Source organism: Mus caroli, unplaced genomic scaffold (genome assembly GCF_978045245.1).
Source record: "Mus caroli unplaced genomic scaffold, Mus_caroli_1 scaffold_3, whole genome shotgun sequence".
Lineage (NCBI taxonomy): Eukaryota > Metazoa > Chordata > Mammalia > Rodentia > Muridae > Mus > Mus caroli.
The window spans coordinates 146,332,463-146,349,154 of record NW_028227258.1 but is presented as its reverse complement, the minus strand read 5'-3'; the positions used below and the strand labels follow the sequence as shown (position 1 = coordinate 146,349,154).

The 16,692-nt window shown below is 39.1% G+C and overlaps 1 protein-coding gene and 1 pseudogene across 1 annotated transcript in view; both read right to left on the bottom strand.

Moving 5' to 3' along the window:
- Positions 1-16,692, bottom strand: part of LOC110291151 (tyrosine-protein phosphatase non-receptor type substrate 1-like) — a 46,507-nt gene that overhangs the window by 24,042 nt on the left and 5,773 nt on the right. The window contains exon 2 of the mRNA XM_021158124.2: positions 11,317-11,670. Within this exon, the coding sequence (XP_021013783.1) occupies positions 11,317-11,670 (354 nt within the window). The remainder of the gene's footprint in view (positions 1-11,316; positions 11,671-16,692) is intronic.
- LOC147005676 (large ribosomal subunit protein eL21 pseudogene) lies at positions 5,994-6,493 on the bottom strand (annotated as a pseudogene).

The window sequence follows — 16,692 nt, the reverse complement described above, 5'->3', positions numbered from 1 at the left end:
ACTCTGCCTACCGGAGTCTTTGGACCACTACCTGTAGAAACCTCTGGCTTTCTCTTAAGACAAAACAGTTCTATTGTAAAAGGCCTACAGATTTATCCAGGTGTTATAAATAATGATTATGAGGGAAAAATTAAAATCATAGCCGCTTGCCCTCGTGGTATTATACCCGCTAATCAAAAAATTGCTCAACTTACCTTGATCCCTTTATGCCAGCCACTATATAAATTCTTTAAAAATGGAAAAAGGCAAAATAACTTTGACTCCTCTGGTGTAAATTGGGTAAAATCTATCACTAACCAGAGACCTAACCTTAAATTGACGCTTGACGAAAAAAGCTTTAAAGAATTAGTAGATACCAGGGCCGATGTAACGATTATAAGAGGGCAGGACTGGCCCTCAAACTGGCCCTTGACTGATTCCTTGACTCACCTTCAAGGAATTAGGTATGCCAGTAACCCAAAACGTAGTTCCAAATTGCTAACCTAGAGAGATAAAGATGGGAAATCAAAAAAATTCAGCCATATGTTATGTCAAATTTGCCTATAACCCTATAAAAAATGATCTGTTGTTACAGATAAGTGTTATTCTGTGCAGTTCTAAGGAGATGGTGACTGAGCAGACATTCAGGCAGGGACCCCTGCCTAGTCATAGACTAATAAAGAAAGGACAGAGAATTAAGACCTTTGAAGATCTTAAACCCCACTCTAACATAAGAGGTTTAAAATATTTTCAGTAGTGGCCACTATCTTGCCTACATCCCACGCCAAAAAATTCAATGGTGTAATGATATTCCAGTGTAAATAAATCAGTGGTCTTTACCTAAAGAGAAAATAGAGGCCACTTCTTTGCTAGTACAAGAACAGTTAGAAGCAAGACATTTGGTAGAGTCTCATTCTCCCTAGAATACACCCATTTTCATTATCAGGAAAAAATCGAGAAAATAGAGACTGTTACAAGATTTAAAAAAGGTTAATGAAACCATGGTACTTATGAGAACTTTACAACCGGGGCTCCCCTCCCCAGTAGCCATTCCTAAGGGATATTATAAGATTGTTATAGATTTAAAAGATTGTTTCTTTACCATCCCTTTACATCCAAAGGATTGTAAAAGATTTACTTTTAGTGTTCCTTCAGTAAATTTCAAGGAACCCATAAAAAGATATCAATAGACAATTCTCCCGCAGGGGATGGCTAATAGTCCCACCTTATGTCAAAGGTTTGTGGCAAAAACAATTCAGCCTGTTAGACAACAATGGCCAAATATTTACATCATTCATTTCACAGATGATGTCTTAATGGCAAGAAAAGATCCCCAAGACTTGCTTTTATGTTATAAAGGCTTACAAAAGCCCTACCTGATAAAAAATTACAAATTGCTTCCAAAAAGATACAAACTCAGGATCCTTATAATTATTTGAGTTTTAGACTCACTGATCAAGTTGTTTTTCCCCAAAAGATTGTTATTCATAGAGATAACTTAAAGACCTTAAATGATTTTCAAAAATTGTTAGGTTATATTAATTGGCTTCTCCCCTATTTAAAGCTTACTACAAGAGAGTTAAAACCTACTATTTGATATTCTTAAAGGGAGTTCTAATCCCACTTCCCCTAAATCCCTAACCTCAAAAGGATTGCTGGCCTTACAGCTAATAAAAAAGGCTATTAAAGAATAGTTTGTCACTTATATAGATTACTCCTTGCCACTACACCTGTTAATTTTTAATATGACTCATGTGCCTATGACACTACTATGACAAAAATTTCCTATAATGTGGATACATTCGAGGATTTCTCCCAAACGTAATATCTTACCATACCACAAAACAGTGGCCCAGATGATTATCACTAGAAAAAGACAGGCATTGACTTATTTCAAAAAAGAACCAGATATCATTGTTCAGCCTTACAGAGTAAGTCAAAAAACTTGGCTAAAACAACATAGTACAGATTGGTTGCTTACACAAATAGAGTTTAACGAAACTATAGACAGCCACTACCCCCAAGATAGATTGATAAAATTTTTAAATGTACATAATATGATATTTCCTAAGATGACTTCTTTACAGCCTTTAAATAATGCTCTATTGATTTTTACTGATGGCTCCTCTAAAGGACAAGCTAGATATCTTATTAATAATCAACAAGTTATTATAGAGACTCCTGGTCTCTCGGCTCAACTAGCCAAATTAACAACAGTACTAAAGGTCTTTCAGTCTGTACATGAGGCTTTTAATATCTTTACTGAAAGTTTATATGTTGCTCAGTCAATACCCTTATTAAAAACCTGTGGTACGTTTAACTTCAATACACCGTCAAGATCTTTATTTTCAAAATTACAAAACATCATTCTTGCCCAAAAAAATCCGTTTTATATTGGCCACATACGGTCTCACTCTGGTCTTCCTGGGCCTCTGGCTGAGGGTAATGATCACATTGACAGAGCTCTAATAAAAAAAAAAAAAGCCTTAGTTTCAGATCCTGTTACTTTGGCCCAACGTGATCATAAAAGGTTTCATCTCTCTAGCCATACCCTAAGGCTCCGACATAAGATCACTAAAGAGCAAGCAAAAATGATTATAAAACAATGTCCTAAATGTATTACATTATCTCCAGTGCCACATCTAAGAGTCAATCCTAGAGGCCTTATGCCTAATCATATTTGACAAATAAATATAACCCATTATACAAAATTTTAAAAACTAAAATATATACATGTTTACATCAATACCTGTTCAAAATTTCTTTTTGCTTCTCTACATACAAGAGAAACTTCAAAAAACATAATTGATCATTGCCTACAAGCCTTTAATGCCATGGGATTGCCTAAACTTATTAAGACAAATAACGGGCCATCTTATTCTAGTAAAAACTTTGTTTCATTCTGTAAAGAATTCAGTATCAAACATAAAACTGGAATTTCTTACAACCCCATGAGACAAAAAATAGTTAAACGTACTCATCACACCTTAAAAAATTGACTTTTTAAAACAAAAGAGGGGCAGCTATATCCCCCAAGGTCACCAAAGGCCCACCTTGCCTTTACCTTATTTGTTCTAAATTTTTTGCAAACTGATATTAAAGGTCATTCTGCAGCAGATCGCCATTGGCATCCAGTTACTTCTAATTCTTATGCATTGGTAAAATGGAAGGACCCCCTGACTAACGAATGGAAGGGTCCAAATCCTGTTCTAATATGGGGAAACGGCTCGGTTTGTGTTTTTTCACGAGATAAAGATGGAGCGCGGTGGCTGGCAGAGAGATTAATTCGTCAGATGAACACAGATTCTGACTCTTCTCGTAAGTATCATTCTGAAGACTAAAATTCCTCTTGTGCTTAGAATTCAGCTGGGAAGGGAAGCTGCCAGAAAAGCTGTTTTCCTGCTACTCTCTGAGCCAGCTCCCCAACAAGAGGCCGGAGACTAGCCTTAGCTTTACAATTTACAACTGAATAAAGTACCTGGACTTCCCCAAAAAGAAAATTTACATTGCTACTTTCTCATTGTCTAGATCTCTTTCTTTTTTCAAGCAGGTTAATTAACATTCTCCAGCCAGACCATCGAATGTGCATTCCTGCTCCCTAGAGCACAGGTGGCAACTGCTATCTTCATATCTTCATTCCAAGGACATTCCAGCACGTGGCTTTCAGTCTGAGTTAAAATTTAGGTTTACCTAGAGGGCTAGAAGAACAGATATTTCAACTATTAAAAGAGATTGGATTTTTTTTTTTTTTTGATAGATGGGCTTAGTCCCTTAGCTGGCCCCTGGCGTTTCACCCTTGCTGTTACTGCAAGGTGTCCTTAGTTCTTCAGGCTATGAGAATAACAGGGATGAAGAGGAAGACTTCCAGCTCCTATTTTAACCACAAATCGTGGTGTTACTAATGACATAATTCTTGCCTAGGCCTTGCTAAATCTAAGGTTGACAATTCTCCTTTAGGAGCTGCACAGTACTCAGAATTGTGCATACTGGTTCGTGATCATACGAATACAGCATGGGTATCACTTGGTACAGAAAATTACTACAGGGGGAGGTCCAGCCTGACCGTTTCTAAGTTCCCTGTGCGACATACCTGGTTTAAAATGGAGGTTGGTATCCTATTCCAGCTAAAAAACAAAAAAAAATATCTAAGGCTCTGCCTCCCCTCCCCCCAAAATACCAAGAGCCACAGGTGTGGGTCGTGATTGCACCCACAAGAAGAATCGGGTCAATGTCCACCCAAGCCAAGGTTAAAAGCCCACTCATCTACGGATGAGAAAATCATTTGATCACCTCAGTTAAACCTTGCCTTATTAAACTTAATTAATAGGGGAGAGAGAGGTTAGAGACCTTACTGTTGGAAGGGCAAGCCCTTCACTGCCTCCCACCCAAATAATAAGCCAATTGGCCTTGTACTACGGAGCCAGTTGTCACCCCCTTCTCCCTGTTTCCCGCCTGTCATACAAAAATACAGAGAAATATCAACTCAGTGTTATTCTTAATAAAATATATTTCAAATTTGTTCAGTCAAACTTAGCCAGGGTTCCAACACCCTACTTAAAATTCAACTAAAAAGTTACCTATTCAGTACTAATTAGCATTATAAAGTCAGAGCCTACAGCTCAAGGCTTTTCTGTTAGTTGTTCACTAGGATAAAAAGGACAGTCTTAGCCAGACACAGTTTACCATAAGAAAAATTAGGGAATCCCACGGAAACAAGTTTTTTCTTTAGCCCTAAGAATTCAGGCAGAACTATTTGAGCATAGATAAATTTTTTGCCTCAGGCCAGCCTTTTCTTTTCTTTTTTTATTTTTGTTAACAACAGGGAGAAGATGTAGTCTCCCCTCCCCCAGCATGAAACTTGCTTGCTCAGGGGTGTAGTTTCCTGCTCACTCATTCTGCCACGCCCACTGCTGGACGGTGCCGCTTTGCTGTTTGGAGCCACACACGTGCTCACCCTGCTACTAGACCCCGAGATTATTTAGCGGGAATCAGGTCCCCTCCCCCTTCCTTCATAACTGAGTGTCAGAACAGTAAAATTGAGCTTTAATCAGAGTGACCATTAACTTGGCTCTGTTCTTTCTTCCGCCCCGTCTAGTTCCACTCTTACAGGCCGAGTTGCCATCTCAGTTAAACCGTTCGTTGTGAGCTGCTGGTCGGCCGCAACAAAAAACTATTCTCAACTATAAAAGAACCTCTGGTGGATTCACCATTACAGATCTCAAGCTGTACTACAGAGCAATTGTGATTAAAAACTGCATGGTACTGGTACAGTGACAGACAGGAAGATCAATGGAATAGAATTGAAGACCCAGACATGAATCCACACACCTATGGTCACTTAATCTTTGACAAAGGATCTAAAACTATCTATTGGAAAAAAGACATCATTTTCAAGAAATGGCGCTGGCTCAAATGGAGAATGCAAATTAACCAATTCTTGTCTTCTTTTACAAAGCTCAAGTCTAAGTGGATCAAGGAACTCCACATTAAACCAGACTCACTGAAACTTATAGATGAGAAAGTGGGGAAGAATCTTGAAGATATGGCCACAGTGGAAAAATTCCTGAAAAGAACACCAATACTGTAAGATCAATAATTAAGAAATGGAACAACAATATGGACTAACCAGTATACCCCCTACCCCCAGAGCTTGTGTCTCTAGCTGTATATGTAACAGAAGATGGCCTAGTCGACCATCATTGGGAAGAGAGGCCCCTTGGTCTTGTAAACTTTATATGCCTCAGAACAGGGGAATACCAGGGCCAAGAAGTAGGAGTGGGTGGGTAGGGGAGCAGGGGTGGGAGGGTATAGGAGACTTTCAAGATAGAATTTGAAATGTAAATGAAGTAAATACCTAATAAAAATTGGAAAAAAAAGAAATGGAACCTTATAAGATTGCAAAGCTTTTGTAAGGCAAAGGCCACTGCCAATAGGACGAAAAGGTAACCAACAGATTGGGAAAATATCTTTTTTTTTTTTTTTCCTGGTGCTGGTATTTTATTTCTTTGTGTACATTAGGCCATGAATTCGTATGGAATGGGCTCTAACAGCTCAGGCTCTTTTCTGTTAGTCCTCACAAAGTGTGCTTCTCTGGGTGGCACAGACTGGCGCTTCAGCTGCACCCAGGTGCCCTTCTCTTTGGCTTCCTTTTTCTTCTGGTTGTTCTCCTTCACCCGCTTTAGGAAGCTGTCCCTGCTCTTTGAGTGCGTGATGTGCTCAATCCGCACATTGATCCTCTTGGCCAGAATTTTGCCCTTGACCTGCTTGTTGACAATGATGCCCACGGCATGCTGGGTGACATTGTAGACTCTTCCAGTTTTGCCGTGGTAGCACTTATGGGGCATTCCTTTTTGAACAGTGCCCATTCCCTTGATATCTACAATATCACCCTTCTTGTAGATTCGCATGTATGTGGCCAAAGGAACAACACCATGTTTCCTAAAAGGCCTAGAGAACATATACCAGGTGCCTCTCCTCTTTCCCTTTGTGTTCGTCATTTTGGCGAGTTACTGGAAGATGGTTGTGGCGGCCGAAAAGCAGGAAAATATCTTTACCAATCCTAAATCTGATAGACGGCTAATATCCTAATATTGAATATATAAAAAGAATCAAGAAGTTAGATTCCAGAAAACTAAATAACCCTATTAAAAAAGCGTCATAGAGCTGAAAAAAGAATTTTCAACTGAGGAATACTGAATGGCAGAGAAGCACCTGAAAAAATGTTCAACATCCTTAGTCATCAGGGAAATGCAAATCAAAACAACCCTGAGATTCCACCTCACACCAGTCAGAATGACTAAGATCAAAAACTCAGGAGACAGCATATTCTGGCAAGGATGTGGTGAAAGAGGACACTCTTCCATTGCTGTTGGGGTTGAAAGCTGATACAACCACTGTGGAAATCAGTTTGGTGGTTCCTCAGAAATTTGGATATAGTACTACAGGAAGATCCAGCAATACCTCTCCAGGGCATGTGTCCTTATTACATGTTGGAACCCAGAAGATGTTCCAACTTGTAATAAGTACACATGCTCCACTGTGTTCATAGCAGCCTTATATATAATAGCCAGAAGCTGGAAGAAACCCAGATGTCCCTCAACAGAGGAATGGATACAGAAAATCTGGTTTGTTTACACAATGGAGTACTACTCAGCTATTAAACACAATGCATTATGAAATTCTTAGACAAATGGATGGATCTGGAGGGCATCATCCTGAGTGAGGTAACCCAATCACAAAAGAACACACATGATATGCACTCACTGATAAGTGGATATTAGCCCAGAAGCTTGGAATACCCAAGATACGATATGGAAAACACATGAAATTCAAGAAGAAGGAAAACCAAAGTGTGGATACATTGATCCTTCTTAGAAGTTTGAACAAAATACACATGGAAGGATGTGATGGTTTGTTTATTCTTGGACCAGGGAGTGGCACCATTTGGAGGAGTGACATGGTTGGAGTAGGTGTGTCACTGTGGGTGTGGGCTTAACACTCTCACCCTAGGTCCCTGGAAGTCAGTATTCCACTAGCAGCCTTTGAATGAAGATGTAGAACTCTCAGCTCTCTACCTGTGCCATGACTGCCCCGATACTGCCATGCTTCCACCTTGATGATAATGGACTGAACCTCTGAACCTGTAATCCAGCCCCAGTTAAATGTTTTTATAAGATTTGCCTTGGTCATAGTGTCTGTTCTCAGCAGTAAAACCCTGACTAAGACAAAGGAGTTACAGAGACAAAATGTAAACCAGACACTGAAGGACAGATCATCCAGAGACTGCCCTCCTGGGGATCTATCCCATAAACAACCACCAAAACAAGACACATTGAGGATATCCACAAGAGCTTGCTGACAGGAACCTGATATAGCTGTCTCCTGAGAGGCTCTGCCAGTGCCTGACAAATGCAGAATCAGTTGCTCACAGCCATTCATTTGATGGATCATAGGCAACCCAATGAAGGAGCTAGAGAAAATATCCAAGGAGTTGAAGGGCTTTGCAGCCTCACAGGAGGAACAGCAATATGAACTAACCAGTTTTTCCAGAGCTCCCTGGGACTAAACCACCAACCAGAGAAAACACATGGGGGGGGGATGGGGACTCGGGGTTCCAGCTGCATATGTAGCAGAAGATGGCCTAGTTGTCATCAATGGGAGGAAGAGGCTCTTGATCCTGTGAAGATTCTATGCCCTAGTACAGGGGAATGCCATGGCCAAGAAGCAGGAGTGGGTGGGTCGCTGAGCAGGGGGTGGGGTTGGGGAAGGGATGGGGGTTTTAGGAGGGGAAACTAGGAAAGGGGATAATATTTGAAATGTAAAGAAAGATAATATCTAATAAATAAACAAGAAGAAAATTCTACTTATTGAGCAAAAGTTTCTATATCGGTAACATTCTCTACTTTCTTAGTGATCCTTTCAAAAAGTTGACCAGTATCTTTTACAGTACAGTAAGGACTATAAGCTTTGCTTCCACAGGGGCTAACTGTAGAGAGCAGATGGCCATGAGATGGGTGATTTACAGAGCTGTTGTTGACTTTCTATGTCATTAACATAGAGTTCTGAGTGAAAGAGAAACATTTTTGGCCCCAGAAGTTATCCTGATGCTTACCTGTGCAATTCAGAAATGATTTGCTCTGAGATTACTGTTCGACATGGTGCTGTCTTGTTGAACCTTAGGGACTCTGAGTCTCCTCCCTGAGAAGTGTACCTTGAACACTCCTTGGGCTTTAGGAAATGGTGAACAGCAGACTCAGTTCTGCTGTTCCAAAGCATAAGGATTTGTAATGTTTCAGTTTGGTATCTTAACAGCTATATCAAAGAAATAATCACAAATATCTCTTCTTGCCTCGAAGTATATGTTTGATGTTTCAGAATCCAAGAACCACATTAGAACAACAAAAGGAACCTGAATCTGGGATTTTCTTAATTTCCTATGTAATTCTAAAAAATAGCCAGTTGAAAAGCTAGCAACCTCCCCCAACTTTATTGATGCCTAAGGCCTAGAGAGGGGAAGTGAAAAGTCCAAAGTCACATGAGCCCTTAGTAAAACAACAAACAGTGATAAAACATTTCCTAAAATTCAGCAGTTTCTCTAAATATGTCATATGGCTTTACTACTTTAGTAGAGTCAGTCAATATACTATGCTCACAGGCAGAGGGTATTATGTGAAGTTGCTGTGTTGAAGGTCTCTTTCTGGGTACATATCATGGATTAGCAATCCTCGAATGCATAATCAGTTATTTAGATTCCTTCCTCTCTACAGACCATTGAAATTATGATGTTCCTAGTGACCTTAACATCACCAGCCAAGAATATATGCATGATTTATCTTTCCTCAAGGAAGAACTAGAACAACTACCAGGGACTATCACTGATATCATCACAATATGTGAAACTGAGAACTGCACAGAGAATAAGTCACTGTTACCCCTTTACTTCTCTGGCTAGTCAGAACACCCTGGGAAAGTGGACACAAGTCTCACCTTCTAAACACGAGAAAACAAATGGTCAGATTCAATGAGTTATCCAAGGTTTTAAAACCACAATATAGCAGCTGTTTTGTTTGCTTGTTTATTTGTTTCTTTGTATTTGTGTGTTTTGGGGTGTTTTTGGCCTGCTGCTGTGTCAGGTAATATTTGGAGACACAGGGTTTCCCTCTGAATATATGTGACCATCAACCTGCCACAGGAGAGGAAACTTAGGCTGCAATTGAGACTATTTCTTAGTAGCCACAAATTGAAGAAGAAAAGAAACATTGACAGCTTATGATCTTAAATATGGTATCTCTAGTTACTGGACTATTATGCTTTGTTTCCACAAAAGAACAGTTCTCAAATCCAATACACAGTGAGTATGGTTGACATTTAAGTAGCTTTCTGATCACTACTGCATATTAGATTCTGATTATGAGGAAAATCTAGAAACTTTGGAGCTGGTGATGAATGAAAATGCTGGTTGCATTTAAGAAATTCTGATACAATATCTCTCATGTATCAGGGTTCTAAGAAGAGATAGTTTCTCTTGGCTGGGCACTAAGAAGGTAGGTGTCTTAGTCAGGGTTTCTATTCCTGCACAAACATCATGACCAAGAAGCAAGTTGGGAATGAAAGGGTTTATTCGGCTTACACTTCCATACTGCTGTTCATCACGAAAGGAAGTCAGGATTGGAACTCAAGCAGGTCAGAAAGCAGGAGCCGATGCAGAGGCCATGGAGGGATGTTCTTTACTGGCTTGCCTCCCCTGGCTTGCTCAGCCTACTCTCTTATAGAACCAAGACTACCAGCCCAGGGATGGTCCCACCCACAGGGGCCTTTCCCCCTTGATCACTAATTGAGAAAATGCCTTACAGTTGGATCTCATGGAGGCATTTCCTCAACTGAAGCTCCTTTCTCTGTGATAACTCCAGCTGTGTCAAGTTGACACAAAAATAGCCAGTACAGTAGGCTTTAATGAGATGTAGTTTCCAGGCCAGATTCCAACATTAACTGACTGTGTGGTCTTGGACAGAGCACATACAGAAGTCACATATTTAACATGCTGGGTTGGATAGTATGTGTGATTTTCATGTTGTAAAATTCTCAAAGTCAAGACCTGGTTAGATGCTTCTGTCAAGAAATTCAAAATGAAAATCTGGCTGCCTCGGGCCTGGTGTTGGAAATCATCCACATGATACTTTTTCCAGGAGGCAAGAAATCATTGGCCCAAAACTTTAATGTCTGTGAGAATAATTCCCTTATATAAAATGTTCTCTGACAGTCCCATATCAAGGACTTAGCTTTGTCCCAATACCTAAACCAGAGCTTAGAGTTTCCACAGGGAATGTGGGCATATTGGAAATGTTTGCAGTGTAAAGGAAATTTTAAGGAAATAAGAAATGCACATTATGTCCTGGCTTTGTCACTCTACCCTGATGTGCTTTTTCTCTTGGGAGAGAGGAGAAACAAATGTTGTGTGAGACCTCTTTCTTGACAAATTCTTGGTATGTCTGTTGACATAGAGAGTGGAACTTGTCAGAATGAGGCTCCAATTAGGTGGGGGGGGGGAATACTCTCTAGAGGCAGTAGGAAATATCTCACCCCTTAACTTGGCAAGGAAGTCAGTCCTCTGTGGCTTTATATAACCAATAGGCTGGGGTAGTTTGAGAAAAACAAGTGCTGTGGAGAAGGCAGATAAAGGTATGGATTCATCCCATTTACAAGTAGGAAAATCTGTCTTCTCAGATTCTTTGCTCCACAGTTGGGGTAGAGTGACCCTGTGAACATGTTCAAAAAATATTGGACACTGTGTGGACCTGTTGGAAATATCAGGGAAGAGGAAAATAATGGAGTACTTACCACAGACATACAACTGAGTGCCTCCCCCATACTGAAACTCTTCCTCTTCAGAGTATGTTCTCCAAAACTTCACACAGTAGTAAGTACCGTAGTCTGCAAGTGTAACATTACTGATGTGGATGGAAAAGTCCAGGTTGCTTCTTTTTGTAGCATCTGAAACATTTGTAACTCTGGGAAAGTGCTCTCCTGTGAAACTATATATTAACTGCTGACACTGTCTTATTTTTCTGATCCACTTTATGGGCCCCACAGGAAGCAGGGAGGTCACAGTGCAGTTTAAAATGGTCGACTCTCCAGTGATGACAGAAACTGATTTCTCAGGCTGAATCACCTTCAGCTCTTTTGCAGCTGTTCCTGCAGGAAACATCAGTTAATGTTCATCCTGATGGAAACCCTGTCTCCTCAACTTTTTGATCAAATATTCTTATTTACAAGAAAACATAATGATTGCATGACTCTAATTATAATTCCTCTTATTTGGACTTTTTAGAATAAGAATGTAATACAGATGAGGAAACTGAATCACAAGGTCATTGGGAATTGGGGAGGATTCTGACTGAAGCACCAGTTTGGTTTGGAATCCTCATACTTCATTCACTATCTTCTTGGTTTTTACTTTTTGTGTACATGGATATGAAACTTCTGTTATAATAGTATTGGATTTATTATGTGTTCTTTGAAACCAATGAGGTATGAATATAGTGAGTTTTACATTTGTTTACAAGATCCTCACGATGGCATTTGCTTTATCAGATTGCGTGATAATGCCATAAACATTTCCCTATATACAATAACAATCACCCAAACTAAGAAACAAAAGATCTAGCCAAAATAGGTAAGAGACCCACCTGTTACATGTCCCCCCTTTCCCTCCCTCAGTTCAGAGTCCAAAGGCCCAGGCTGCTGGCATCCTCCAGACCTACAATATCCCAACTGTTCCCCACTTTCACTATGCAGGTGAACATTTACTGCTTAGGTACAGTCCATACCAGACAGAAGAGGTTAAGAGCTCTACATGCTGTCTTAACCCAGCCACACACTTGTTTTGAAAGTCAATGACCCAACCCAAATTCCATGCACTTTCTCATGGATATGAGCAGACATCCAATAATTCAGTGAAAGCCAAACAAGAGAGAATGGGTAAGAGCCACACCCACCATGTAAACCCTCCTACTTTCTCCTTTCTAAAAATACTCTGGTTTTGATACCTGCACCAACCATCTGCCTTCTGCTACCATGACCCTACTCCTACACATGCAGATGCCTAATATTTAAGTGTAGGCCATGCTAGTCAGAAAAATAGAAGTCCTTCTGGAGCAAAGGGCATTCTAACAACCAGAAGTCTAATCTCCAACTCTGACTAAGACTCCTTGCAGAGCCACAAGTTAAGCTAGCCACCAGAAATATGGACCACAGACATTGGAAAAAGACAGAGGAAAGGGAAACTAAGAAACAAAATACCCATTCACAAAAATAAACTTAGAATATGACTCCTAGAACAATATTTATTATAAACACAAATGCTAAGATGGCACTGTAAGAATATGTTCAGCAATATCCAGGACAATATGGCATCACAAGGTCCAAATGTTCTACTTTAGCATACTTTGTGCATAGATGAAGCATAAGAAATGATCATAATACCAGCTTTTTGAATGTGATAGGGGTCTTAAAAAGAAAATGAGTAAACTAGGAAAACACAAACACAATAGAAGGGAAAAATACAACCATAAAGAAAAAAAATATCCAAATAGGTGAAGAAAATGAAGACAACTGTTCAAGACCTGGAAATGAAAATAGAAGCAATAATGAAAACATAAAGTGAGGCAATCATGGAGATAGAAAATTTAGGTAAGCAAACGGGAACTTCAGAGGGAAATATCATCAATAGGTTAAAAGAGATGGAAGAGAGAATCTCACACATTGAAGTTACACAGAAAAAAAAAACCCTGATAAATTTCTGAAGGAAAATATCAAATCTAAAAACACAAAACCTCAGAAAATCTGGGGCACAATGAAGACCAAACCTAACAATAATAAAATCAGAAGAAGGAGAAAATTACCTCAAAAGCCTAGAAAATTATTTTCAACAAAATCATAGAAGAGATTTTTCTAACACAAAGTAGAAGATTTTTATAAATGTATCAGAAGCTTACAAAACACCAAATAGATCAGAAAAGAAATACATTGCCACATAATAATACAAAACCGCTAGACATATAGAACAAAGAAAGAATGTTAAAATCTACAAGGGAAAACAGGCCAAGAAAGGCATGGAAAGTTTTCTTGCAGACACTAAATGACCACAGATTCTGGCCCAGACTATTTTACCAGCAATACTTTTAATCACCATAGATTTAGAAAACAAAATAGGGGGCTGGTGAGATGGCTCAGTGGGTAAGAGCACCCGACTGCTCTTCCGAAAGTCCGGAGTTCAAATCCCAGCAACCACATGGTGGCTCACAACCATCCTTAACGAGATCTGACTCCCTCTTCTGGAGTGTCTGACGACAGCTACAGTGTACTTACATATAATAATAATAAAAAAAAAAAAGAAAAAAAATATTTCATGAGAAAACCAAATTTAAACAATATTCATCCACAAATCCAAATCCAACACCACAGAAGATTCTAGAAGAAAAACTTCAACACAATGTTAAAAAATTGCATCCAAAACAACACCAGAAATAAATAGTAGCAAATATGCAAAAGAAAACACACACACACACACACACACACACACACACACACACACACACACATACACACACACTATTATCCACCATCACCAACAATAATAACAAAAGAATAGAAATTAACAAACATTGGTTACTGTACTGGCTGGTTTTGTGTGTCAACTTGATATAAGCTAGTTATCCCAGAGAAAGGAGCCTCCCTTGAGGAAATGCCTCCATGAGATCCAGCTGTAAGGCATTTTCTCAATTAGTGATCAAGGATGGGAGTGCCCATTGTGAGTGATGCCATCCCTGGGATGGTAGTCTTGGGTTCTATAAGAAAGCAAGCTGATAAGCCATGGAAATCAACCCAGTAAATAACATCCCTTCATGGCCTCTTCATTAGCTCCTGTTTCCTGACCTGCTTGACTTCCAGTCCTGATTTTCTTTGGTGATGAACAGCAATGTGGCAGTGTAAGCTGAAAAAACCTTTCTCCCCAATTTCCTTCTTGGTCATGATGTTTGTGCAGGAATAGAAATCCTGAATAAAACAGTTACTAATAGCATTCAATATCAATGGAACTAAATTTCCCAATAAATACAAACAGCTTAACAGAATGGATGTGAAAACAGGATCTATCTTTACACTAAATACAATAAACATACCTCAACAACAAAGATAAACACTACTTCACACAAAGGGGTGGGTAAAAAAAATGCACCCTAATGGCCCAATAAGTAGGTTGGTGTAGCCATTCTCATATCAAACAAAACAAAACAAAACAAAAAAACCCATAATTCCCCCAAAACAAAACAAAACCAACTAAAATAAACAGACTTCCAACTAAAATTAATCAAAGGAGATGGGGAAGTACATTTTATAGTAAGCAGAAAAAAAAAAAAAAAAGCACCAATACCACAGCTCTATTCTGAGCATATGTGCCTCAAGCACAGGGCACACATTTCTTTGTATAAAGAAATTGTGTGTATATGATTAAATCACACATAATATCGAATCCATTACAATAATAATGAAAGACTACAATATCCCACGGACAAGTACTCCAGACAAGAACTAAACAGTGAAATAATGGAGTTAAAAAAAATTCATACTCAAATGTACTTTCTTCACAGCATCTCGTGGAACTTTCTTCAAAGTCAAGCACATGCTCAGACATAAAGAAAATTTCAACAGATACAAGATAATTGAAATAAACCTTGTATTCTATAAGACCACCATCTCTTAAAGCTATATTTCAACAATAACAAAATCAATGTAAAGCCTACAAACTCATGAGAACTGAACAACACTTGCTGAATGACAATTGTGTCAGAAAAGAAATAGGGATAAGAAATGAAAGGCTTCCTAGAGTTCAATGAAATTGAATGCACAAATCCCACAAACTATGGACTCAGTAAAAGCAGTGCTAAGAGGAAAGTTCATAGCCCTCAGTACTTTCATAAAGAGCTTTGGGAGATCTATATAAGTAATTTAACATCATCTATGAAATCTCTAGAACAAAAGGAAGCAAACACATCCTAGAGAAGACTGAAGAATAATCAAACGGAGGGCTGAAATCAATAAAATAGAAACAAAGAGAATCAGTGAAATAAGGACTTGGCTCTTTGAGGAAGAGGAACTTTAACGTTTGAACATGCCCAAACATAATAAAGACAGTTTACAAGAAGTCTATAGGCAACATCAAATTAAATGGATAGAAACACAGAACAATTGCCCTAAAATCAATACAAAGCAAGGCTGTCTACATTTACTATATCTCTTCAATATCCTACTTGACATTCTAACTATAGCAATAAGATACCTAATGGAGATCAGGGTGATACAAATCTGAAAGGAAGACTTCAAAATATCATTATTTGCAGATGATATTATAGTATACATAAGTAACTCCCAAATTTCTATCAAGAAACTACTACATTGCTTAAGAAAAACAACTTAAGTAATGTAACTGGATACAGATTAACTCAGAAATATCAGAAGCCCTTCTACATACAAACAACAAAGACACTAAAAAGAAATCAGGAACTTAACACCCTTAACAATACATGCAAACAATATAAAAAATCTGGGGGTAATTCTGAAAAAGCAAGTGAAAGTCCTGTTTGACAATATCTTCATGTCACTGAAGAAAAATATTGAAAAAGTTATCAGAGCAATTTGCAAAACACATGAAACTCAAGAAGAAGGAAGACCAAAGTGTCTATACTTCGCTCCTTCTTAGAATTGGAAAGAAAATACCCATGGAAGGAGTTACAGAGACAAAGTTCAGAGCTAAGATGGAAGGAAAGACCATCCAGAGACTGCACCACCCGGGGACCCATTCCATATACAACCACCAAACCCAGACACTATTGTATATGTCAGAAAGATTTTGCTGACAGGATCCTGACATAGCTCTCTTGTGTGAGGCTATGTCAGTGCCTGGCAAATACAGAAGTGGATGCTCACAGTTATCTATTGGATGGAACACAGGGCCCATGTTGAAGGAACTAGAGAAAGTACCCAAGGAGCTAACGGGGTCTGCAATCCCATAGGAGGAACAACGATATGAACTAACCAGTACCTCCCCAGAGCTGCGTCTCTAGTTGCATATGTAGCAGAGGATAGCCTAGTCAGCCATCAATGCGAGGAGAGGCTCTTGGTCTTGCAAAGATCATATGCCCCAGTACAGGGGAATGC